The sequence below is a fragment of the Neopelma chrysocephalum genome, unplaced genomic scaffold, assembly GCF_003984885.1.
Source record: "Neopelma chrysocephalum unplaced genomic scaffold, ASM398488v2 Primary Assembly neopelma1_74, whole genome shotgun sequence".
Classification (NCBI taxonomy): Eukaryota; Metazoa; Chordata; class Aves; order Passeriformes; family Pipridae; genus Neopelma; species Neopelma chrysocephalum.
Genome location: NW_020897735.1, coordinates 7,757,557 through 7,781,475, shown reverse-complemented (window position 1 = coordinate 7,781,475; position 23,919 = coordinate 7,757,557). Strand labels below are relative to the sequence as shown.

Genomic DNA, 23,919 nt, shown 5'->3' with positions numbered 1-23,919 from the left:
CAATCTAAGACATTTAAATTTAAGAAATTTAATCTTAAATTTGGGGACTTTAAAAATTAAGCTTCAAGTCTCGCTGAAGAGCCCCAAAATCCTCTTGTGTTTTCACTGTGCTGCAATGCAGCTGCCACTTGCTGAAGAAATGAAATAAAGATACCATGCTGGCCATTCTGCCATAGAAATCCTCCTCTCTCTGTTCAGGGAAGGAATTTTGTGAGGGAGACTCTGGGGCAATTCTCTGCATTCCTTAAAAAAAAAATAAATTAATTATGTTACTGGGGAGCACAACAACAACAACAAAAACCAACATCTAACCCAAAAGCCCTCAAGTCTCACTAAGGTTTTAAGGCCAAAGTTTATATTAGTTATGAATCTTCACCTAGAAAGAATATGGTCTTTTAAAGAATATGAACTGCAGGTGCTATGATTTTTCTCCCCTCCTGCAGGGATTTGTGTTTATTCTAAACAGAGGCCAGAGCAGGCTGAGGGATTCAACCATCAGAATGGGGCAGTTAAAGGTTTTTCACATCTCAAACTCAGCTCTGCCAAACCTGTGTATTCCTGTCTTCACTTGAGTCAGGTTCTGCTGTCACTGAACTAAAACTTATCAGGGTCCGAGACGCTCATGGCCACAGGGAGAAATCCCTGAGGCTCCAACCACAGACCTTAGAAATAGAACTGCCAATCCCAGGGATTATCTGGCAGGGTCTAAATCATGATCTGCTGAGTCTGATCTGGCTTTTAAAGCAAGTCAAACAAGCAGCAGGAATACTATAACTTTCTACAGATGCTTCCTTACCATTACATGGGGGTTTTAAATCTCATTACCCAGATCCTGACTTACTATTTTCTAAATATGGAGTTACTTGGATTTATTCCCCAAAATACTTCATTCCCTTTGTAAGGAAGGAAAGCTGTTCATTAAATCCCAGACCTGTTTCCAGGTTTGTCTGCTCTTCTGTCCGTGGTTCAATCTCTTGTGGTGGCCCTCCTGGTGGCAGTGTTGACCCTAAATACAGTGGGGATGGTTCAGTCCCATATGGATTTGAAAATCCTGGAGGTGCAAAGCCAGGCCCTGGACCAAGAGGCTGAGGAGCCACTGGATAGAAAGGGACACTTCGGGCTTCCTGGTCACCAGGAGGAATCATTGCAGCTGAGCCATCAAGGACAGCCTGAGGTACTGCAGCATGAAAAAAACACAGTCACGAGTTAGAATTAAACAGAAATTCCAGTGGGAACCTTTTACCCTACAAATGACACAATGCAGAAGTGAAATCTCCCTGCTCCAACCAGCCCCAGGTGGTTTCTGGTATCAGAAACCCGAAACTTTTCTTTTCTCTCTGTCACAAAGGATATGAAACACTGACCTGAAGGCATCAGCTGCACGCTTTGCATCTGTTGTGCCATGTTGGGTAACAAGGATGCCAACAAGGCATTTTCAGCACCAGGACCCACGTCACGGCCCCCTCCTCCATCACACTGACTCGCCCGGTCCAGCTCAGAGCTGGGGGTGCTGCACTCATAGGGTGGGGGGGTGGATCTGTCTGTGTTATAGGCTATTGCACCCTCCTGCACCAAAAAGCAAGGTATTATTAACTGCACCACATGTTCAGCTCACAGGGAACACAGAGCAAAGAAAATCTTATGTGTCAAAACAGCACATAGGGTTTTCCAGTGTCCGGTCAAAAAATGAATTGTCAGCCATTTATGGACCAAGTTAAAACAATTTAAAAGGTTCATCTGTTTTCAATTCAAGGCACAGTTAATTAGCTCAAGGTTCAAATTTCTAAAAGAGCTCTTTAAATAAATGGCAACTGCATCCCCTCTGTTACAATCTAGCAACACTAATTCACACACAACTTATTTTTCTGGCAAGCAGATCCCCTGCTTCCAGCAGGAGTTACTACAACCTCATGAGTCTTGCAATTCTCCTTTGCATTATGGTATTAAGAAAAGCCTGTCTCATAATTTTAACTATTCTGTATTGAATCTCAGGGCACTGAAGTGTGGTAAATCCACTTGGTTTAAACCACAACACTTACAATTTATGACGTGAATATGTAAGGTCACTTCATATGCTTCTGTAATTAGCAGTATAAAGAAACAATATTTTATAAAAATGGATTTACACTAATCCTGCAAAGAGAAAACTTCATGTTGAAAAGTACATTCTGTACCTTGATCTGTCCATCCACATGTCGAAGTGTTATCAACCAGGGAGGTTCAATAAAAGATTCCTGTTCTGGTTTTTCCTTTATCTGCGGGTCAAACAGGCGCAGCTGGGATGACATCTAGGGAAAGGAATCATCCCAAGGGTGAGTTCACCAGCCAACACAAGGCAACTTCAGCCACAGCCTCTCACCTACAGTAGGATGCCACAAGTACTTAATTGTTCCTCATGTTACCTGGATTAGTTGGCCAATCAGTACAGGGGAATAGTAATGTGGATCTTTTAGGACAGTTCTGGAGATCACTTCACAATAATGGAAAGCCTGAGCAGCCAGTCCCATTTCAGCCAGTCTGCAAGCATAGATGAATTTGAAAACCTGGGGGATGCAAGTAGAGAAATAAACCAAGTGATCACAACACTCTGAGAAGTAAAAAAATGAAAGGTAGTCTGACATTTCAACTGGAAGCTCAACTATCCCTTTATCACATCTGTGTAGGCATGAAAGGAAATTTGGTGAAAAAGCATTCAATTCTCCTCTTCCACACAATGGAAGTTATCAATTTATCTACAGTAGTGCCAACAAATGCTGCTGGATTTTTCTTTTGGAATATAAAATTACAATAATGAATTTTAAAATTCAGAAGTTCAGGATGCAGAGATGAAAAAAGTGACAAGGAAATTTAAGTGACAACAGGAAAGCAGCTCTATGGCACTATGCTATGAATTCAATATTTGCTGTGCTGAATACAGCACGAGAGACCAAAATCTCGTGTGAAATCTGCCAAAACAAAACCCAAACCAAAACAGAAACAGCTCTTCACCTGGAAATTAGGCAAGCAGCCAGGCTGACTTCCTAGTGACTGTGCATATTCATAGGCTTCTGTTCTTTGAATGGCTTCATTGGTAGCAAACTTTAAAAATGGTAAACTGTTTGGGAAAAGGAGAGGAAAAGTATTAGAGTTTATATATGCTGACAATAAACATGGATCTGTCAATCAGAAATGAAGTCACAAACATAACTCTGCTGACATACAATGTCACTAAATTCTCTTCAAAAAAGAACAGGGCATCAAACAATTCTCTCAAAACCAGTTACTCCCAGTGAGGAGAAGGGGAGCAGTGCAACTCAGTCTCTCAAACTTTCATTTTTGCATCTAAAAAGTTGTGTTAAAAAAAAAAAAGAAGAGGAAAGCCAAACCTGTGATTTGATCCAATTAGGACAAGCTTTGTTGTCTTCCTTGTGTAAACTCCAAACCCAACTTGGGCCATAAGGTAACAAAAATGAGCAGCATCCAGCAGGCCTTTAGAAGCTGCAGAGAAATGAATGAGAGAACTCAGGATATTTCAGTGGTACATTGTAACTCAGTGTCCTGTATTGTTTGGCTTTGCACCAAATACCTTCACCATAGAGACAAGGCCACATAAAACTGTTCCATTTTATATTTTATACAGCAATCACTTGTTTTCAAAAAAATAAGCCGAGTAATCAAATCTTTCAGAAAGCTTTTCCTTCAGTCATCACCCTGTTCAATCCCCAAGAGTTACCAAGAGTGTCTCCCATGGTAGCAATGGTCCTGGATTCCAAGTCCACATTATTGGTCAAGTTGGATAACACCATTGCTAGATGAGGCCTCCAGTCTCCCCATTTCTCATCTCCACAGCACTAAAATTAGAAGAATTACTTAGTCAAATCAGTGACTGGAGCTCTGCATGGGTAAGTGCTTCAGCCTAAAAAAGGACCAGAGCAACTTATCTGACATTCTAGGAAAGCACATGGAAAGATTTCTGCTGGGAACTACACTGCTCACTGCAGCTCCCACTTGAATCTTACCGTGGATGCAGCTGGCATCCTTCCAGACATGAGCTGGTAAACAGTCTGCAGAGGGTCATTAATTGGGAGACTGTTGGCAAATCTACAGAGACATTGCAGAGAAAAACAAAACACAAACATGGGGTAAGCAGTTAAAATGTACTTCAACTCTCAGTGGCAATTAATCCAGCTTAGCTAGGGAGGAAGTGGTGTTTGAAAACAACACACTGAATGAGCATTTGCCCAGTGGATAATGTTGAAAACATCACCAGTGAACTGGATCTCTCCCTCCAACATCAGTCAGTCCAAGGTAGGAAAACCTCAGGATTCTCCCCAAGCCAGATTATGAGACTTTGTACATGATTTCACAAGCTCAGGAAGCCAAAAGAAGTTTTTCTGTCTACAGACAAATCATGCACAAACACAGCTACTTCTTTCAGACAAGGAGGGTGAAGGTACCACAGAGTTATTTGGCTTTAACAAAGCTGACAGTTGGGTTTTGCACAGTTTTCTCCAAGCCTGACTAACAGCACCTGTCAAGCAAGGCCCCAGATAACAGGGATCAAATATCCCTTAAATGGAATGAGTGGCAGAGAATAACTTCTCAGGTGTAAGTTTACAGCCAGAAGGCCCCAGAATAAAAAGTAACAGATGACAAATGAATACACAGGTAAAATAAAGCATAATTCTTGCACGAACCACTAAGGATAACCCATGATTTTGACATTAGGATTTCTGAGCACCAAGTCTTTATCTCGTTAGCAAGACAGGCAGTCAAATCCTACCAATCAACAAGCAAACCAGTACCTGGTCATCACTCTTGCATGTGTCCTGCTGTCCATTTTGCTGGCAAGTAGCAGAGCATGCCCCCACAAACCATGCTTCATGGCAGACTCCAGAGCATCCTAATAAATACAGATATTAGTTTCCTGGTAATAGCTTAACATATTGCTCAGATAAGCAATAACCGTTTTACAGGAGTACTTTGTAATCAAATAAAAACGTTTGTTTAGATAAAAGCTGACACATGACTATGATTTTGGTTTAGATTATAAACAGTAGGGCATAACCTTTTGCTGTATCAGGGTAGTGCAGTGCCATGAAATAAAATATGCACTACAAGCTGCAAAAATTGTTTTAACTGATGCCTATGTGAAAATAATTAAATAAAATAGGACACATGCAGTGTTTGGAACACCACAAGCACTCACCTTCTTGCGGCCATAAAGCAGCAACTCCCTGAATCTCTCGGTCTCTTTCTCAAAACTGTCAACTGTGGTTAGAAGATTATCAGTGAGAAATGAGAGCTGGGCTTCACCAGATTCCTCTTCCACTTGTTCCAGAGCCTCATTAGTGAAATCAATCAGATTTGCCTCATTAGGGGATTTCCCAGGAAGCCACACTGTTTTATGATCTCGGAGCAAAAGTTCAGCCAGGTCTGTTCCCACAACAGTCTGGAAGTGTACAGAGAAAACAAAAATAAAAAAATCTGTTTGCCTTCATTTTATTTGTTACTTCAACAACAATATGTGAATGAGCACCTGAGGGCAAGTGCCCTGTTTTCCTGCATGAACTGTTCCCAGAGAAGCCACTATACACATATTACTGACTTTTTCTTAAATACTATTTCTGTATAAAATATTTTAGGGTAGATAAAAACTCAAGCAGTGAGACATACCCCATTCTGCCTGCACAGCAGCACAATAAAGTCCCAAAGCAGACTTGCAGATTCTTTGTCGATGAGATTTTCATTCTTAAAGCACTGTGAAGCTTTACTTTGTGCAAAATTAATAACATCCACTTTATGAGTCTCATCCCTGAAAAAAAAAATTAACAAATTAAAAAAAAAAGCTTGTAATGAGACAAATGTAAACATTCAGGTCATTACTGTGATTAGTATAAGGAACATAAGCCCATGTGTTATTTAAGCAGGTGAAAAGCCACATATATTTTATTAAGTTTAAATCCTGTAATTTACAGGCAAAGAAATATTCAATGAAGACATGAATTCTGAATGCTGAAAGTTATTTCTAAAAATTGTAAGAACATACTTAGCAAGAGGACCAGGAAACGCTCTCATCTCTTCTTGCTCTGGAGAATGTTGTAACATGGTCTAAAACAAATATAATCCAGAAGAAGTTCTTAGAATATGAACTTTGCTTTTTAACAACAAAACCCCCAGACCTGAACATAACCCATGGTGTAATCAAGCCTATTGCTCTTAAACAGAACACAAAGGGTGAATTGCAACCTGCACAAGGATAACAAGTGATGAAACCTATTTTACATGGAACTTATTCTGTACATCATCCTGAACAAAACTGTAAGGAGCTGGATGATCTGATCATGACTAAATCATCTCTCAGAGGACAAGAACTTTTAAAGCTACTCTTTTATTTATGAGTACTTATGTACTTATGTACTCTTTTACAACCCAAACAAAGATACATGTAAAAAATTACAGATAAAAGAAGTCAAGTACCCTCTTTCCCTTCCAAAAGAAAGACCCTGTATTCCACCCTCTACCTTTTTTCCTTTTAAACTTTACCTCCATGCTGTGTATTTCAACCAGAGCTGGCTGGCCCTCAGAAGGCAGGTTTGGCAGTGCTTTTATCAAGAAGCCTCCAGGCCCAAACCTGGCACAGATATGAGGCACTGAAAATTTCTCAGGCGTTGAGGGTCTTAAAGGTGCTGAAATGGGAAGAAAAGATAAAGTAAGAGCAGGTAACCTGTCTTGCAACCAAGTAAACTTGCTGATGTATTCAAAATCCAATTCAAAAATCCTGCAGTATTAGTGGAAAACACCCTGTCATTCAATCTGGCTAAACCTTATAAGCAACAATTAAGCAGTTCCATGATATTCCCAAACATCTAAATAATTCCAAAGTCCCAAATCTGAAGATTTGTAAGAAGTAGAACAAAACTACAGAGCATTAAAATCCACTTATTTTTTTCAATGCATGGAATTTGATTGTATCAGACACATTTCTGTGATCCCTGTACAAATACATAACACACCCTCAAAGAGCCAGTAATATACGTCAACATATTTTGTAAAAGCTCTTCCAGAGAAAGTGTTTTGTTCCACATAAAAGGGTAAGAAAAAACTATGGAAAAATTTGAAGTTTAGGTTAAACTTCTATCATTCCCAATGAAGCACAACCACCGTACTTAAAAATCTATCTAATGGAGGTTTGCAGTATTTAAAGCAAACACTGTCTAGAACTCCTGATCTGTGATACATCCAGATTTCAGCAGCAAGTTATCCTTTACTGAAAAGGAAATAAAACTTTGTTCATGTGAACATACACTGTAAAACAGCATTTTATCCTGTTAACAGGCTCACTGAATACAGGAGAGGCATCTCAAAGCATCTCATACCCTATAAATACTCCCAGCAGTGCAAAGTACTACTGGTAGAGACCCTTCCAGGCACAGTTCCTCCCCTCCTCCCTCCCCAGCGTGCCCATACCTTGTTCCACAGCTGCCCATCCAGTTTCAGCCGGGTAGCCATAATCTGGGAAAGGCTGTTGTCCATCAAAGCTGGCATCATATCCTCCATAGGGATAATCTGTGTGAAGGGACACTGCCTGGGCAGTGGTTTCATAGGCATTGGCTGTTAGATCGTGGTTACTCCTATAGAGCTGGCTCTAAACAGAGCAGATTAGTGAGTGTTAGAGAGCAGGAGGTTACACAGAGCAAGCAACACTGCAAGCAGGACTGCAGGCTGTGAGCATCCCCTCTGACAGCTTTGATTCTGTTTGTAAACCAGGCTTACTGCACCCCTGCCTTGGAGAAAGCCACCCTGCAGGAGCCACAGTTTGTGCTGCAGCAACACACCACAGAAAATAATTAATATATCTCAGTGCTCTCCCTTACTGCTTTTACCACCATTTGATCTGTTCACATCTAAGTATGTTCAGTTCTCTCATGAGAATTCTTATGTGCTTGTGTCAAAAGTAAGATTATAGAAGGAGTTGTGTTATCAACAACTGTGGGTCAGAATCAATGTTCACTTCTGCTGTAACAGACAGAAAATCTCAACTCATTAAACCTCACAAATGCCTAAATGACTTCAGGTGCCTAAAGATTAATGCCTCAATGATCTCCAATACTGTACTACTTCCAATATTACTAAATGAATTGGAGTTCAGACTGGAAAACCACCTGAACTTCCAAGAACACAACAAATCAACACATGAAACTACGGGTAAAATGACCCATTCCACTGGCAAAGACTGTACCTCAAAAACTAGCCAAATATGCTCTGAGGTTTTCAGGTAAATGTACTCGTGGCATAAGTGGATGAGTAATCAGTTAGATTTGGTCAAAATAACATCATATAAATATGAAGTTAGTCCTTTAACAGCTCCCAAGTTCAGTAACAATTTCATGCTTGTGATGAGGAAAACATGACACAAAGCCAGGCACATTGTCCACTACAGCCAAGCACAGGGAAGGCAAAGATCTCACAAACAGCAAATGGACTCAGCAGAAGAAATTTTCCATTGCTCTGAGTGTGTGTGGTTTTGGTTAAAGTTCTCTTGACAACTGTGACAAATATTAAGTTCAAAACTATATTTCAAACCAGCCTTAGCTTAGAGAATAAAAGTTTTTAAAATACACATCCCAGAAATATTTTTGTGTTTCCAAGAGAGAAAAACTCAGCTGGAACAACACTTGGTGTGTCCAGTTGAAACTCACTTGCTGGGAGCGGGAGCTGAAGCTGCTCTGGTGGCTGTGGACGCTGCGGGAGCTGCGCAGGCTGTGCCCGGAATGTTCGCTGTGGACGCTGCGCCGGTCGAACTCGTCTCCGTAGGGATCCCTGTGCGGCTCCGAGTCATCGTCGAAGCTCCCGGTGAAACGGGGATCGTATCTCCAGTTGTCGTCGTATCGGTCGCTCCTGGAGGACAAACCAAAAATGAACACAGCCACCCATATCCCTGAGGGGAGGGACTGTCAGGGCAACTGTGCCTCGCTTCAGAAGGGCTTTAAATCACTGCCTAGGCTGAGGGTGTTATTGCAGTAAACAAACTGAGAGTTCATCCAGAGTATTCCAGATCAAGAACAACATACTCAGAGTCTGCTCTAAAAACCCACAGAATGTTCAACAGGTCTGAAAACAAGTTCTGCTGCCTTAAACCCTTTCTTTAGAGTGATGTGCCAGCTCATCTGTTTTACCCCCATGACCCGTTAAAGCTACAGAAAGGACTAACAACACGTATCTGTGAAATGTGTAACACTGCATTTTAATAGTCTGTTACAGAGAATGTTGAGGGAATTTTACTTATAAATCTGCATGATACTCTGAAATTCTGATGCCCAATACAACCATCATATCATTCATAAATTCTGAAGGCTTTGGGGCAGAAGTTCAGAAAATAAACTAATATTTCTATCAGTGCACAAGCAGAACCTCAGCCTTTGCCTTAACATTTACTGTCAGAACTTAATTTTCTGGTGGAACATTTGACTGTGGGGGTCTCAACTCTGAAGAAACCAGATTCTCCACCTCCTCTCAGACACACACTCAGCCCTGTGCTGCCCCAGGTCTGGAAAGAGCATTGAGAGAACATGGATTGAATGGACAAACCTGCTGCCATATGGATACGCTTCTCTCTTCTGGTAAGGGTTGTGTTCAGCATCATACCAATACCTCTGGTCATAGCTCCTGGGATCTCTGTACCTGGGGTCATAAGCTGATGGGTACCGTTCCCAGCGACTTGGATCTTTGGAAAAGAAAAAGAAATGGTTCAGAAGAGAAAAAGAAATGGTTCAGGAAAGAAAAAGAAATGGTTCAGGCGTTGGAAGCCGCTGTCTATAACTTTTTTCTACTCTTTTCTATTTAAGTACATACTGGTTTGGTCCCGAAGCACAGAGCAAAGCCAAAGTGTTTTGGTTAGAAAAAAAACAAACAAAAAATCCCCAAACAATAAAAAATCAATGTCACTCCTTTCAGAGAAATATGGTGCTTATAGTTATCTACTCTTGAAGGGACAGTGTTCACCATCAGACAGGTCTTTACCGACATCTTTAAAACTCAATCCTAATATTTGTTATGACACTCACAGAACCTTTGTGATCAGCCTGCAGAGCCTCACGCCAAATGTCTCAGGATGTGGACAAAGGTTGTTTAAAATCCTCCCAGGCTCTAGACAAGCAATTACCCTCAGCCTGCCAATGCCAGAGTGTCTCAGTGAGCACTGAGATAATGATGGACAAAACTGAGAGCCAGTCATGACTCAACTTCTCTCCACACCCACCTAAAATTCACTTCACAACTCTGCCTGCAGGTCACACACCAGGGACACACCCCAGAGAATGGCAGGTTTGCCACACTTTGAACCAAACTATTCTGTACACTTAGAATGGTGTGTTTTCACAAAGGAAAGGCTGGTAGTGAGGAGAAAACTCACTAATTTTATTTTCTATTTACTATTGCTACTGAATAAAAAACATACAGGAAGGATGGTCAGGTATTGTGAACTGAAGTGGGCCCAAAGATCAATTTTCAGCAAGTATAATTTTACTCTTGCTGGCTGTGGAAAGGATATCAGTTGTATTAACATGGAAAAATACAATAATTCTCTGATCTTAAAGTTCCTCTTCCCCATAAATCATTGTTTAAACCTGCAATATTCTACAGAAAAAAATTAGAGTTCATTTTGACAACTTACCTCCATAATCATACGAGTTTGGGTAATAGCCTGAATAATAATCACCCCATCCACTTTTTCCATAATAATCTTCTGAATAACCTTGCCTGAAAGAAAGCACACAAATATAGAAAGTTATTATTACTCCTTTAATATCTTCTGAAGTCAGCAGGAGATAGGAAGAGCTGTATGTCACCACTGATTGGGGAGTTTCATATTTAAAATAATGCATTTCTAGGAAATCAAGGAATCATAAAATTAAGACTTTACAAATCAGTATGCCACTAAATTGTTGTGTGTCATGAAAAGCTGACAGCCCTTACTATAAAATAATTTAATGTCTTTGTAAACTGTTTGGTGATAAGTTTAATTACTTACAGACAATTAATCACAAAAACTACTGCTATAATTAGCATCCTTTGAAGTGTCTCAACAGAGAAGTCAATAACATAACAATTAATGAAATAACAGCTCCTCCAACTTTAGGAGTGTTTTGTTATACTTCTTGTGGTGAAGAAAATACTCATTTTCAGAGCCCATGCCAGAATGCTGATTGTCCAAACAGCACAAGCAAAAGAACCCGACTAAACCAACACATCAAAGTAAGAGTCACTGTATATGAAAAGATTATTAAAATTCTTCTGGTGGGAAAAGAAAGATGTGGCCATTACTTGAAAAATCATGAGCCCTTATTATATTCCATTTTTTAAGTCATCAACCTACAATTTCTGAGAAATGCCAGAAGATGAATGTTAAATGAAGAATGCAGTATGAATGTACACACACAGGTATGTACACATGCACATACACATGTATGTTTGTACCTACACAGGTGTATGTGCACTCAAACACACATGTTCTCACACACACACAGGAGGTAAAGATATTTAATGCCAGTGTGGGATGATGGGATTTTTCACGCTGCTCTATAACAACTCCAAAGTGGCCAAGCAGGTCAGGGATGCTCCTCCCAGCAGTGTGGGAAGGCTGCTAACACAGCACTTACTCTGCAGAGGAGGAGGTCTGATCTTATCAGGTCAGGTTTATCCACCCAACCAAGTCTTCCCAGTCTCCTTCAGAGGGATCTCAGTTCCTTCCCCAAGCAGAGTTTACAAAGCTGTATCCTCAATCCTGGCACATCAAGGGCAGGTTCCACACAGAGCTCTGGTGCCCTGCAGACACCCCACAGCCCACATCTGACTGCACTGGCAGCCACACACAGCACTGACACAGCTACTGGTAACGGGCTTTGATCTGCCAATGCCACACACAAGAACCTCAACCTCTCCTAAAAACACTACGTAAGAAGAGTACACACCAGGAACTGCTACTAGAGGTTATCATCTCATTACAAATTCTCACAGAACACTTATATTCACTTAATAAAATGATAGAAGTTATCACATGGAGCTACAGCCATCGTTTCATGCTCTTCAAGATCAAAATACACCTATAATCTCCTGGAGGTGGAAAGCAAAATGTTTTATTTTTAATTTTATCACTGCTCCATGACTGAACTACCAACAACAGACAAACACTACAAAGGGTTTCATCATTTCCAGACAGATAACTGGGGTTTCTCTGTTGGACAAATGGAACCCCCCCCAGCAGATAAAAACAGTGACATTTTGTCATTACTTTGAAGTTCATACAAATCACTTATACAATAATCATCAGAAAGCAGCAATCCCTGGAAGGTAATTTGCTGCTTCTTGCTTCAGAAAGACTTAATTTCAGAAAGATTTAATTTCTGCTTTTATTTAACATTTTCAAGTAGCATCTAAACACATTGTTTCCCTCTCTCAAATTTTTTATTTCATACAATCAGACAGATCAAGGCTTTTAGGTTTTCCTATTATTTAAATTTTCCTCTTATTTAAGTTTTCCTATTCAAAACCTGCAGTGAAGTCAGTGGGCAGAATATGCCCACACAGCTCCTTTCCTACATAGACCACAGCCTGGGAGATTTGTGAGAAAGCTCATCCACAGCTGAGGGAATTCTCAGACAAATGAACCTGACACAGCACCAGGATGTTGTCACCTGACTCACCACTCTCTCTTCTGGACACCTCAAACGCTGTGAATCATTAGACCACACTTACCACAGTCCTTCCAAGGTAAATCCCACACCAATGTGCAAAAGTGCCATTTATTAACAGCACGAGTGGCCACTGCTCAAGTGCAAGCCAGAAAATAAATGAGTATTGATTAGCAAACCCATGGCCTGCACTTCTCTTTCACAGCACAAACCTCAGCACCGAGGCCAAGGCAGTGACTTCCTGCCTGGCAGAAACACCAGCAATCCCCAGGGAACTGAAGGAAAGCAGCAAGGAGGCTTTAGCAACAGAAAGGGCTGGGGAATTGTATCCCTTTCAGACCCGGCATTTGATCCCACCCGTTCCTCCAGCAGCACACAAGGAGGGTTTGAATTCCTCGCTGCGGTTTGTGCTATAAAACTTCAACAGGAATCACCACACTCCCTGCTCCGGGGTATCCCAGATCTTTACTCAATTCAGGAATTGCATACCTAGAGGAGGGTCTGTCAGAGCAGTGGCTGGCTCTGGAGCTGGGACGCTCAGGCTCGGGATACCGGTAGCTCCCGGGCTCCATGTAAGCTGTGCTGGTGCTGTCGTAGTGTCGGTACCGGGGGTCGTACTGTCCATAGCTGTCCTCCTGGAAAAGAGAGGCACATCCAAGGGAAGAGGCTGCACACCTCCCAAAATAAGTTAACACCGAGCAAATCACCACACACATCACAACTGTGACACCTGAAGAGAGGCAGATCAACAAACTAGAGTTTAGCTTTCAACACCTGTTGTGGCAATTTATATTTCAGTCTATTAATATCAAAAACTTAAGAAAAAAACCATTATGTCTGGACGAAGGGCAGTTCAACCACTCTACTAAACCATGAAGCAGACAGAAGCCAAATTTGGGCACCTGGGCAGCCAAGACACTTAAAACTGCCAACTTTTTCCAAAGAACCAAACAAATTGCTATGAACTGACACCTGTGCCAACTGGAACTGGTATCAGCAGCTACTTTTGTTTCCATAACCTTTGCAAAGTAAGCTTTGTTACTGCCATCTGGATTCTCCCTACACTTGATGAGAATGCTCTCCTGAATGATTATCATGACACGACTGTCCTAAGTCATCATTCAAAGATGAACATTATTAACACATACTAAAGGGAGAGGAAGGGGAAAATAAAAATTTACCATGTAATAAAGGTGAGCTGCTGTCCTGGGGTCTGCAGGAGGATAAGGCGGCGGATACGGAGGCTGATAAGCATCGTAAGGGTGTCTGTAGTAGTAGTAAGGGTTCTGGGGGGGACCAAAGGCATCCTGAGGAGTCTGAGGCAGGGATGGACGCTGCAGGTCCTGCTGCACGCTGGGTGTGCCTGACTGACTGGAGCTGGCAGAGGGGGCTGTGGCAGCTGGAGCACCCGGCGGCTGTTCCGACTTCCCAGGACTCGTCTGGTTGTACCTTGGCTGGGCCGAACCTGCCTCCTGGGGACCCCCAGGCTGAGGATGGTTACCCAGCCCCTGGTTCTCCCCCTGCTGCACGGCTTTAGTCCCTGTGGAAACCTGGGGGTCTGGAGGAGCCGAGGCCTGCCCAGGCGTTGGCTGCTGCGTTTGAGCTGCTTGCGTTTGCGGCTGGGGTGGCAACGCTCCCTGTGCAGCTCTGTCTGACACAGTCTGATGCTGCACATCTTTTGTCACCTGTTGATAGAAATGTTGTTTGTCAGGCACCTCGGGGCGCACCTGAGCAGCACCACCAGCTGCCTGTTGTGCTGGACCACCAGGCTGATTGTGGGCCTGGACAGAACTACTTGTGCTGCTCTTCTCCAACGTCCGTGACACCGTGAAGTCGAGCACTCCAGCAGCTTCTTCTTTGCAATTTGAGTGGTTTGCAGAATTATTACCCTGTCCTATGGAATTAACAGGGGGCACTAGTGCACTTGCACTTCCACTGGGAAGATTTGTCCCAGGAGGAACAGATGAGTTAGACCCTGGCTTGCTAGCAAATTCAGGAACAAAACCTTCCATATTAACATTCTTTTGCCCTTCTGGAGCCAAATTAAGAGGAGTTTTCATAAGCAAGTTTGCAGGCTGATTAGAAGCAGGATCAGAGGAATTAACAGGGCTTTGTAATAAATTATGTTTTAACAGATTAGTATTTGGAAGTGCATTAACTAATAGAGATCCAACTTGCATCACAGGTAATGCCATGTTTTCCCCACCAGCATGTGAAGTTTGGGGACCCATTGCAGGCTTGTCCCCAGCTCCAGAGTCCTTCACTGGCTGATTGTTTTCATTGTTGCTTAGCTGATTAGATAGAGAAATAGAAAAATTAATTGGCTGAGCCAAGTTATAGCTTTGATTAGGCTGAGCAATCAGGATAGGTTGATTTTGCAAAGACTCTGTAGGTGGAGAAGACAACAAACTTGCATAACCAGAACTTGCCTGAGACTGAAGTGCCTCCTCTTCTCCCATTTTGGGAGGATTCTCAAGATTTTCAAAAGTTATATTTCCATCCTGGGAATGCTGCACAGCAATAGTCCCTGGTTTACATGGCTGCTGATTAGACAGGACTTCTTCTGGTGGCTGGATGACTTCCACAGTCTGTTTGGCAGGTACATACACTGCAGGAGCAGCAGGAGCCAGAAGCACATTTCCCCCAAAATTGGGTAACTCATTATGAGCCCACAAAGTTGTTGCTGGGCTATCACACTTCTTAACTGCTCCCTGAGCTCTTGTTGAGGACCGTCTCTCAGATACTGATTGTATGTTTTCCACAACGGGTCCAGAGTGCAACATATTCCCAGCTTCACCAGAGCCTGCAAGAGGCAGTGGATGTACCTGAGGCATGAAAATGGTTTCCAGGTTATCCGGTGGCTGTTCAAGGTTGCCTGGGGATGCAGCTGGCACAGCTGTGCTCTTCTTGATATTCTTTTGGTTTGAGTGGTTCTCTCTCAATTCCACCACCATCTTCGCTTGGTCGATCTCTGCAGGTTTTATACCAACTCCATGGGATCTCACAGGTTCAAAAGAACTATTTGCACTTGTCTGAAATACTCCCGTAGGCTTAGGAGGGCTTGGAGTTGGAGGCTGGGATAGATTCCCATGGTAGTTCTTGCTCAGGTTTAGCTCACCCGAGTCCCCTCCCAGAGGAGAGGAGTCAATCTGTTTGAAGAAGCTGGCAGAGGATTCCTCATCAGGCTTCCCACTTTCCTGCTGGATGAACGTACCGACTTGCTCCGGAGGCCGTGCTGAGCTGGAAGTGCTCCTATGGCTCATGTTGCTGTAGTTGGAAGATACACTGTCTGGTCGGACAGGATGAGGTAATGAATCGGGTGCCTCCAAGTTTGGTCCTCCTTCAGCGTGGCTCACAACAGCGTTCTTTGGAAGCATCTGACCTGGGAAGGATCCGTACCTGTACGGATCAGGACCAGCAGCAGGGGATGAAGCACTGATGTTCTGTGGTTCACTGGGCAGCACTTCTTGGTTCTGAATGCACTCCAGGTTCTCCACGTTTTCATACTGGGACCCAGCAGCCGTGTCACCTACATGAGCCTTGTCATCACCAACAAACAGAGTGTGCTTCGCAGCCTGTGCCTCCTGATGACCCACAATTTTTGGGAAGTACTGGACATCCATTCCTTTCTGTACCATCTCACTGGCTGAACCTGTACCGACCGGTGCCTGAGAGAGAACATGAGTTGCCACCTGCTGAGGATGCACTGGTTGGTGATACAGGGATGCCGAATTTGGCTGACAAGCATCAAACTCTGTTTTCTCCATCATGTAATTTTTTTCAGATGAAAGTATTTCTTCATTTTCTGCCTCATCCCCTTTGAAAAACATGGAGAGAGTTCCTGAATCTCGATCAGTGGGAATTGATCTATTTGATGTTTCGGATATAGCTGGAGACTGGTTTTTGGGGTTATTTTCCTGAGCTGTGGGAGGGACAAAACTGGAGTCTTGCAAGGGTGGCTGTGGGTAAAACTGTTCCTGGTAAGGTTGACTTAACCAAGGGTTAGTCATTTCTGTGTTCTGCCTGAACACACTTCCAGGCTGGATGCTGTTCATGTGATGACTATTTGCAGAGCCATTTCTCCCATTCTTTTCACAACCGGCAGATAAAGGCGCTTGTACGCTATTTTGTGGAATACCTTGGTGTCCAGGACCCTGCAGTACATTTGTGTGTGGAGGAGGGTGAGAAGTGCCGCCAGAAGGCTGAGAAATGTTCTGACTGTCAATCTGAGGAGACGGCTCAGGGTAGGGCACAAAATTCCGAACTGGAGACTGCAGGTTCCCCTGGCCAGGTCTCCACTGGGACACAGGCTGCTGGGGCGGTGGGGGGAAGAGCGCTGCTGTGCTGGGTCCTGAAGGAACGTCATTTGGATCTCTGCCAACATCCTGTCTACCTCCAGGTTTGTTTGATGCAGACACCGCTCCAGGATGCACACTGAAGGAATTCTCAACTGCTGCTGTCGTGTTATAATGCAGCGGCACCGCAGGCCCACGGAGTCCGGGATCCGCGCTGGGATGCGCTTCCGCAGCACTATTTATAACATACCCCGGGGACGGAGAAGGAACTGGAACATTAGAAAACGTACTGGGACTTATTCCTGGTTGAGACACAGGAGCTGGTAAAGACGTGTGTGGTCCATGGGGATTGTCCCCTGCACGTGAGGGTGACGGATGCGCAAGGGCCGGCTGCGGGAACGGCAGCGCGCTGCCCTTGGATGGATTATCTAAGGGGGGGCCCTGTGGGGTTTGTCTGCCAAAGGCAAAGGGGTCTGTCACGGGCTGCACCGGGGCAGCTGCTGCGTTGGCTCGTTTGCTGAGGGGGCTGTTCCTCCAGTACATGTTCCGAGCGATGCCGGCGGGAGGAGGAGCTGCTGCTCCCGGGACGGGCTGTGGTGGCTGCTGCATGGTGGCCTCCTGCAGGGTCACGCCGTGACACACCGGCACTGGATGCTGTAGATGGATTTCTTCTCCTGCCCTGCTAAGGTAAAACATGACAAGTGAGTCTCCTTTCTCACAATACCTGCAGCACTTGAGCAATTTTTACTTTAGAACAAAATCACTCGAAGAATTCAAAGTGGAAAATATTCCCCCTTTCTCCAGAACGTGTCAGAAATTAACACACAACATTGTATTTCTTCCATTTTTATTTCCATTGTATTCCCACTTGTATTTCCACTATTAATGAAGTTTAATGCTGTGTGGTAACAATGCACATCATTCACCAACTGTATTAACAACCAGCTCCACGTAAGAGTAACTGGACACAGTTCAGACCTGGACTAGTGTTAAACCCTTGGACTGTTACAGCACCAATGGTATTATACTGCTACATTCCCCAAAATTTGTTTTAAGCAGAAATATGCATCAGCAGCCAGCCTACAACAGAACCTGCAAGGACTATGTCCTGCTTAATTCACTTATGAGGAGATAAGAAGTTATTATCTAACTCAATTATCTAATTCAATTAGAGATGATCTTCAGCTCTGCTGCACTGGTGCTCCCTGTGAATGGAGCTTTTCACAGGTAAGATGAGAAGCATCCCAAGAAGGAATTCACCAGATGTTATCACTCCCAACAGAACACAGTCCATTTCTGTTTTATCAAGACAAGGTTGTGTAGGATACTGGTGTTATTTATTTTGAGAAAGGCAATTGAATTTCCATCACAAATATTGTCTCTCCCGGATGAATGGTTCATAGCAAAACTGCATTTAAGGATAGAAAAACAATCAGCTCCCCTCACCTATTAATGAAGGTTCTCACTGTAACACCAGAGGGACTTTGGCACAGTCTCAGGGTTACAGCTCTATTTCAGGGTGAAGTAATCCAACCCCAACTCCAAACAATGCCAGCCAGGAATCTGGTACACAGGAAGCTCACTCAATTCATCGGGGTGTCTTTTTTAACTTTATCACCCCTTAACAATGTGGGGAAGAGGGAAGCTGACAAAACTAGAGGAATTCTTCAGTACTTGTCCAGTGCAGCTCAGTGAAGCTTTAGCAACATGTAATAGTTTTGTTTTCTGATGGTACACAACAAATACAGTTTATAATATATAGAGTGAAGTGCCCACAGCAATTGCTCCATACCAGATTTTTACAGAAGATAGACAAAAGCTGTGCAATTTTTAGTTGGAGTTCTTTTAAGATTCAGCATCTCTTCAGTAAGAGTAACAAAATGGGAAGCCAGAAAAGTCAGATGTTTGTAATCAAGCCAAAATTTTAGTAGTGAGAAAGAAGTTCAAATGCAAAACACTTCTGGTTTCTGGTTATCAAAAATACATATCGAGTGAACACTGAGTAACTACATGTATTTTATAGAGATTCATAACCAAAAAAATCCAATAAAAAGCACACTGACAGTACCACAGCAGGACCTACACAGACTTTACCAGGCATGAGTACAACACATCCTAAGGAAAAACCCCTCCAACAGCCCTGTGTATAATCCAGGACCCTCTTTCAGAGTCAGTCTCTCAGTTTCTTCCCAGATCCATATATTCCACATCCATATCTTAAGATTTAAGAAATTTTGTGTTTTATTAAAATGGAAAAGACAACCAGAAGTGACTCCAGCAGAAGCATCAAAGCTTCACTAGTTTCATGCATTACTTGCATTTGCCTTCACCATTCTTTTTGGAGCCCACTGAATTCCACCAAGGAATGCTTACAGAAAGGTTTTAGAGCTTTGCAATCTTTTCTCCTGTTATGATCCCGAGGTGAAGGTTTTCCAGCTGGCCACTCTGACTGCCAACCATGTTTCCAGGAAACCCTGCCTAAACACCCAGCCCAATTTCCACAAGCTGAAGTAACCCCAGGCTGTTCTGGACATCACCAGTTATTTTTCATTGTGTTTTTTTGCTGCATTAACCAAACTGCAAAACCTCCTCTCTCCCCTCCAAATAAACTTGTGGGTTTATGTAACATACTTTGGACTGTGGAGGGGAAAAAAGCTTATTAAACCATGTGCCAAGGCAGATGGAAAGCACTAATTTCACTGAACAAAATATTGATATCTACCAAGCAGTTCTGTTTTTCACAGAAGAGTTGTTTCTGAAATACAGCTGAGCACAAAAGCCAACTTAAATACCCACTTCAGAACTTCTAATGTGGACTTCACTCCTTGCAGTGTCTTACACCAAAAAAAATCCTCATACTTTACCACATTTTTGTTACAGCCAGCACCAGTAATTGGCTAATTAAAATAAGTGTTGAGTTCTACTTTAAGGCAGAACTTGCCATTCCTCCAACAGGATCTCTGATTGTGCATGACAGAAGTTCAACACGAGGGATCAGCTTCCTCAAAAGCAAAGTTAATATTAACAGACTGCACACAGTAGTAAAAGCACCCAAGATTTGAGGAATTGAGTCCAAATAAAATGAACATGCCCATGTCAGGTACTTTAAACAACAGATATCAACTCAGTGCTACTGACCCTCCCCACCCCTCACCCAGGATGAACAGAAATGCTGATTTTAAGGTATTTAGAAATGAGAAATAACTACACAAGTTAAAGCAATCCATCTCTGCTTCAGCTGGTTTATTAATTAATAAAGCAGAACAGACTGCTATACATTAGTCACCAGTAATAACAATTGCAGAGGGTGTCTCCAGGAGCACCAAAAAAAAACATTACCAAAGAGGAAAAAAAAGATTAAAAACACCCCCTAGACAAGGCCATAAAAAAAATTCACCTGAAAAGCTCTATAGCTTCATATATAATAATTTATTTGGGGGGAATTAATTTAATCCTATCTCCAAAGGACATATGCTAAATAAATTACTCTTAGACAGAATAAGTATGTCCACAAAGCAGGTTACAGAGGACTAATATTAATTCTCATTCTCACACACATGATGAACCAAATAATAAATAACATGTTCACATACAGAGATTCCTACTGAGAACAAAGTGACTAAAAAAGCCCACTGCAACCTCAATGAAAACAATAGCTGGAAAATGAGATTTGTAGCAAATGGGACACTGGTTTTTCAGAATTCCTTTTTTATGTAGACAGCTGCACATCTGCACACGTGTGGGTGACACTCAGACTGAACACATTCTACATCTTTAATACCCCTGACAGCTTCCTACTGGCCTCCTCCTAAATGGTTCTAAATGTCACTCAGTGAAAATGCAGGGACAGGACAAGGGGGAAAGGCTTTAAACTGACAGAGGGCAGGGTTAGATGGGATACAGGGAAGCAATTCTTCCCTGTGAGGGTGGTGAGGGGCTGGGATGGAATTCCCAGAGAAGCTGTGGCTGCCCCATCCCTGGAAGTGTCCAAGGCCAGGTTGGACGGGGCTTGGAGCAACCTGGGCTAGTGGAAGGTGTCCCTGCCCATGGCAAGAGGTGGGACTGGATGGGTTTTAAAGTCCTTCTAACCTCAACCAGGCTGTGATCCCGGGAAAAGAGCTGTTTGGGAACGAAAAGCACAGCAGCAGCACAAAACATTCCCGTTTGTTTCGAGAGGACCCCGACCTGCTCGCTGCCCCAGCAGGTCCCTGAGTCAGCACCGGAGCTCGGACCTGTGGCACCTGACAGCTCGGAAAAACAGCCCCGAGCCGGGACAGGCGCCGCGTGTCCCCACAGGGAGTACGTGACAGCAAACATCGGGCGGCACCTTCTCCCTCCCGCACCCCTGAACACCCCTCGCACCCCCGCGGCGTCTCCCTGCCCCACCGAGACAGCCCACCGCCACGCAGATCCTGCGGGAAAACCCCCCCGGCCGCCACTGCGGCAGCGCCTTCGCCCTTCCCTGCGGCACCACCACCCGCCCCAGCCGCGGGGGGCTACGAGCCCCGCCGGCTCCCCCTGCGACCGCCCCGCGGCCCACCCTGAGGCACGGCGGGGCGGGCCCCGGAGCCCCCCGGGTGATCGCACCTCAAGGCCCGGCGCTCCTCACGCAGAGCACCCGAGACGCCCCGGCGCGCCCCTTCCCTCCGCGCCCGGCGGTACCTGGCAGCTCCCGCGGGCCGCGGCCCCTCAGCAGCGGGCGCGGGCCCCGCCGCCCCTCACGGCCCCGGCACCGGCCGCCGCCGCCATCTTGGCACATCCGGATCGCGGGGCTGCCGCCGACGTGTCACGCCGCGGCGCGCGATGACGTCACAGGGACGCGCGCGGCGCCCAGTGGTGGTGCTGCTGCTGCCCAGCGGCCCCGTGAAGGGAAAAGGGGGCGGGACCGAGAGCCGCGGGTTCGAATCCTGCCCGGGGCGACTGCGGGACCAAGGACTGCGGGTTCGAATCCCGCCCGGGGCGACTGCGGGACCGAGAGTTCGAGTCCCGCCTCAACCTCTCCCCGGTTCTGCCACGGCCTCGCCCCTCTCCCGGCCGGGGCTGGGGGGGGGTGTCCCGTGGAGTTCCCATGCGAGTCGCGATCCCCTCGGGTTCCCGGGGTGAGTGCAGTGTCGCGGGCGGCCGCCAGGGCGAGACAGAGCACCGCCGCTCCCGGTCCTGCTCCTCGGGGATCGGGGGGCACAGATTGGGAACTGCCCAGGGCTGCTGGAACTGAGAACTATAAACACCTGACCCTCCCTTCAGTGAAGAATTTTTCCCTGATGTCCAACCTAAACCTCCAATGGTGCAACTTGAGGCCGTTTCCTTTCATCCCGCCCCTTGTTCCCTGGGAGCGGAGCCTGACCCCTCCCTGGCTCCAAACTCCTGTCAGGGAGTTGCAGAGAGCGAGAAGGTCCCCCCGAACCTCCTTTTCTCCAGGCTGAGCCCCCCCCAGCTCCCTAAGCCGCTCCTGGTGCTCCAGCCCCTTCCCCAGCTTCATGGCCTTTTGCGTGTTTATATATATCTATATCTATATCTATATCTATATCTATATCTATATCTATATCTCCATGATTTCACATAGTTACATGCAAGTCTAAAGATTTCACTCCCCTCTTTCTCCTAGCTCTGTGTCACAGGTCTATTTTACACAAAGTTTTTAAGTGGGGACCCCCCGTTCCAGCACCAGAAAAATGTCTCTCGTTCACTGGCGGTGCCCACCCTGTCACGCTCTGCACCCAAAAACCAGCCTTAGAGGAGAAAGAAAACACAGCGACCTAAACAAACATCTTAATCAAGGGTCATTATCAGTGCAAGAGCTGTTTCTGCAGCTTGATCATTAAAGCAGGGGAATATCCTCAAAGCCCGGTCCAAGCAAGGGAAGCAGCACTTTGATGCTGGTGTGGGAACAGCAGAGGCAGCGCTGTGATTTTTAAGGGCCTTTCATCTCCCTCTTTTGTAGGAACACTCTTATAAACCAGCTTGTCAAATACAATTTCCCTACACAGGCATGAGTTGCAGATAAAACCCTGGTTCTCCCTTGATATTTCCCCCAACAGGTGTAGTCTGAGGAAACATGATTTTAATTAGCCTGATTGGCTTTTTAGAAATACAGATGTGTTCTAAAGACCATCAATTGCTCACATCTGTGTCTACAGTTAGAGATTTACAGATCTAACCTTCTTCTTATGTATGGATACATAGTGCAAACATTAATGATGAGATCTCACCTTTGCTCTTCTCCTGGCATGTGATTATAAAGAATTGTCACATTAAGACGTTTGATCCCTTTTTACCCTGAAGTTTTCTAAGTGATTTGCTGTACTCAGCAATACAGTTCTGGACTTGAGTGACCCATTACAAATAAAAAGCACATCCTTCTCTCCTGCTTCCTCAGCTCACTTGGGGTACAAGCGATACTGACCTTTTTCCATCAAATTTTGAGGATTTATTCAGTCGTCAGGTTGCACACAACCATAAACACTGCTTTCTATGGAAAAGATCATTCCCTGAATTAAGAAACAGGGAAAATGGTTAAAGGAGAGTATCTGTATCCCTTTTCAGTACTCTGCATCATGTTGGCCAACTGGACAAGCTGAGTTTTATTAATTTACTCATTTAGTTGCTGTGATTATTCACACTACCCCAGCCACATTAACCTGTGTGTAATTCGAGGGAGGCCAAACCCGAGGTGAATTTGGCTCCTTTTGTGCATTCTTCAGGGGGTGATTTGAGTCAATCAGGGTTGGAGCAGCTGTGAGCAACTTTCTGAGCAAACACCAACAGCCTGGAGGTAGAAGCAATACAGAGTAGCAACTTCTAAATGTCCCATCTAATTGAGCAGGAATAATGAAAATAAAGAATGAAAACAAGAAAAGCCCTCCAGCATATAAACAAATAGTTCAGGTGCACTGATTCCTCATAGCACCAACATACCTGCCATGGCAATAGCTGGTGCTAATCTTGTTTTATGC

At 44.4% G+C, this 23,919-nt stretch overlaps 1 protein-coding gene across 5 annotated transcripts in view; it reads right to left on the bottom strand.

Moving 5' to 3' along the window:
* Positions 1-21,714, bottom strand: part of SEC16A (SEC16 homolog A, endoplasmic reticulum export factor) — a 28,380-nt gene extending 6,666 nt beyond the window's left edge. For 2 of the 5 annotated variants that reach the window (XM_027688083.1, XM_027688085.1), the window contains exons 1-21: positions 21,629-21,714; positions 13,853-17,645; positions 13,161-13,306; positions 10,655-10,740; positions 9,571-9,706; positions 8,682-8,880; positions 7,450-7,627; positions 6,526-6,668; positions 6,029-6,090; positions 5,656-5,794; positions 5,189-5,431; positions 4,785-4,882; positions 3,999-4,080; positions 3,713-3,830; positions 3,366-3,477; positions 2,989-3,094; positions 2,403-2,543; positions 2,175-2,288; positions 1,365-1,566; positions 932-1,177; positions 155-243 (exon numbers count right to left, since the gene is read on the bottom strand). In XM_027688083.1, the coding sequence (XP_027543884.1) occupies positions 155-243; positions 932-1,177; positions 1,365-1,566; positions 2,175-2,288; positions 2,403-2,543; positions 2,989-3,094; positions 3,366-3,477; positions 3,713-3,830; positions 3,999-4,080; positions 4,785-4,882; positions 5,189-5,431; positions 5,656-5,794; positions 6,029-6,090; positions 6,526-6,668; positions 7,450-7,627; positions 8,682-8,880; positions 9,571-9,706; positions 10,655-10,740; positions 13,161-13,306; positions 13,853-17,575 (6,363 nt within the window). In that variant the 5' untranslated portion in view covers positions 17,576-17,645; positions 21,629-21,714. Of the gene's footprint in view, positions 1-154; positions 244-931; positions 1,178-1,364; positions 1,567-2,174; positions 2,289-2,402; positions 2,544-2,988; positions 3,095-3,365; positions 3,478-3,712; positions 3,831-3,998; positions 4,081-4,784; positions 4,883-5,188; positions 5,432-5,655; positions 5,795-6,028; positions 6,091-6,525; positions 6,669-7,449; positions 7,628-8,681; positions 8,881-9,570; positions 9,707-10,654; positions 10,741-13,160; positions 13,307-13,852; positions 17,649-21,628 lie in introns of all 5 variants that reach the window. The other 3 variants (XM_027688087.1, XM_027688086.1, XM_027688084.1) reach the window with 3 other exon arrangements.
* Positions 21,715-23,919: the final 2,205 nt, after the last annotated feature.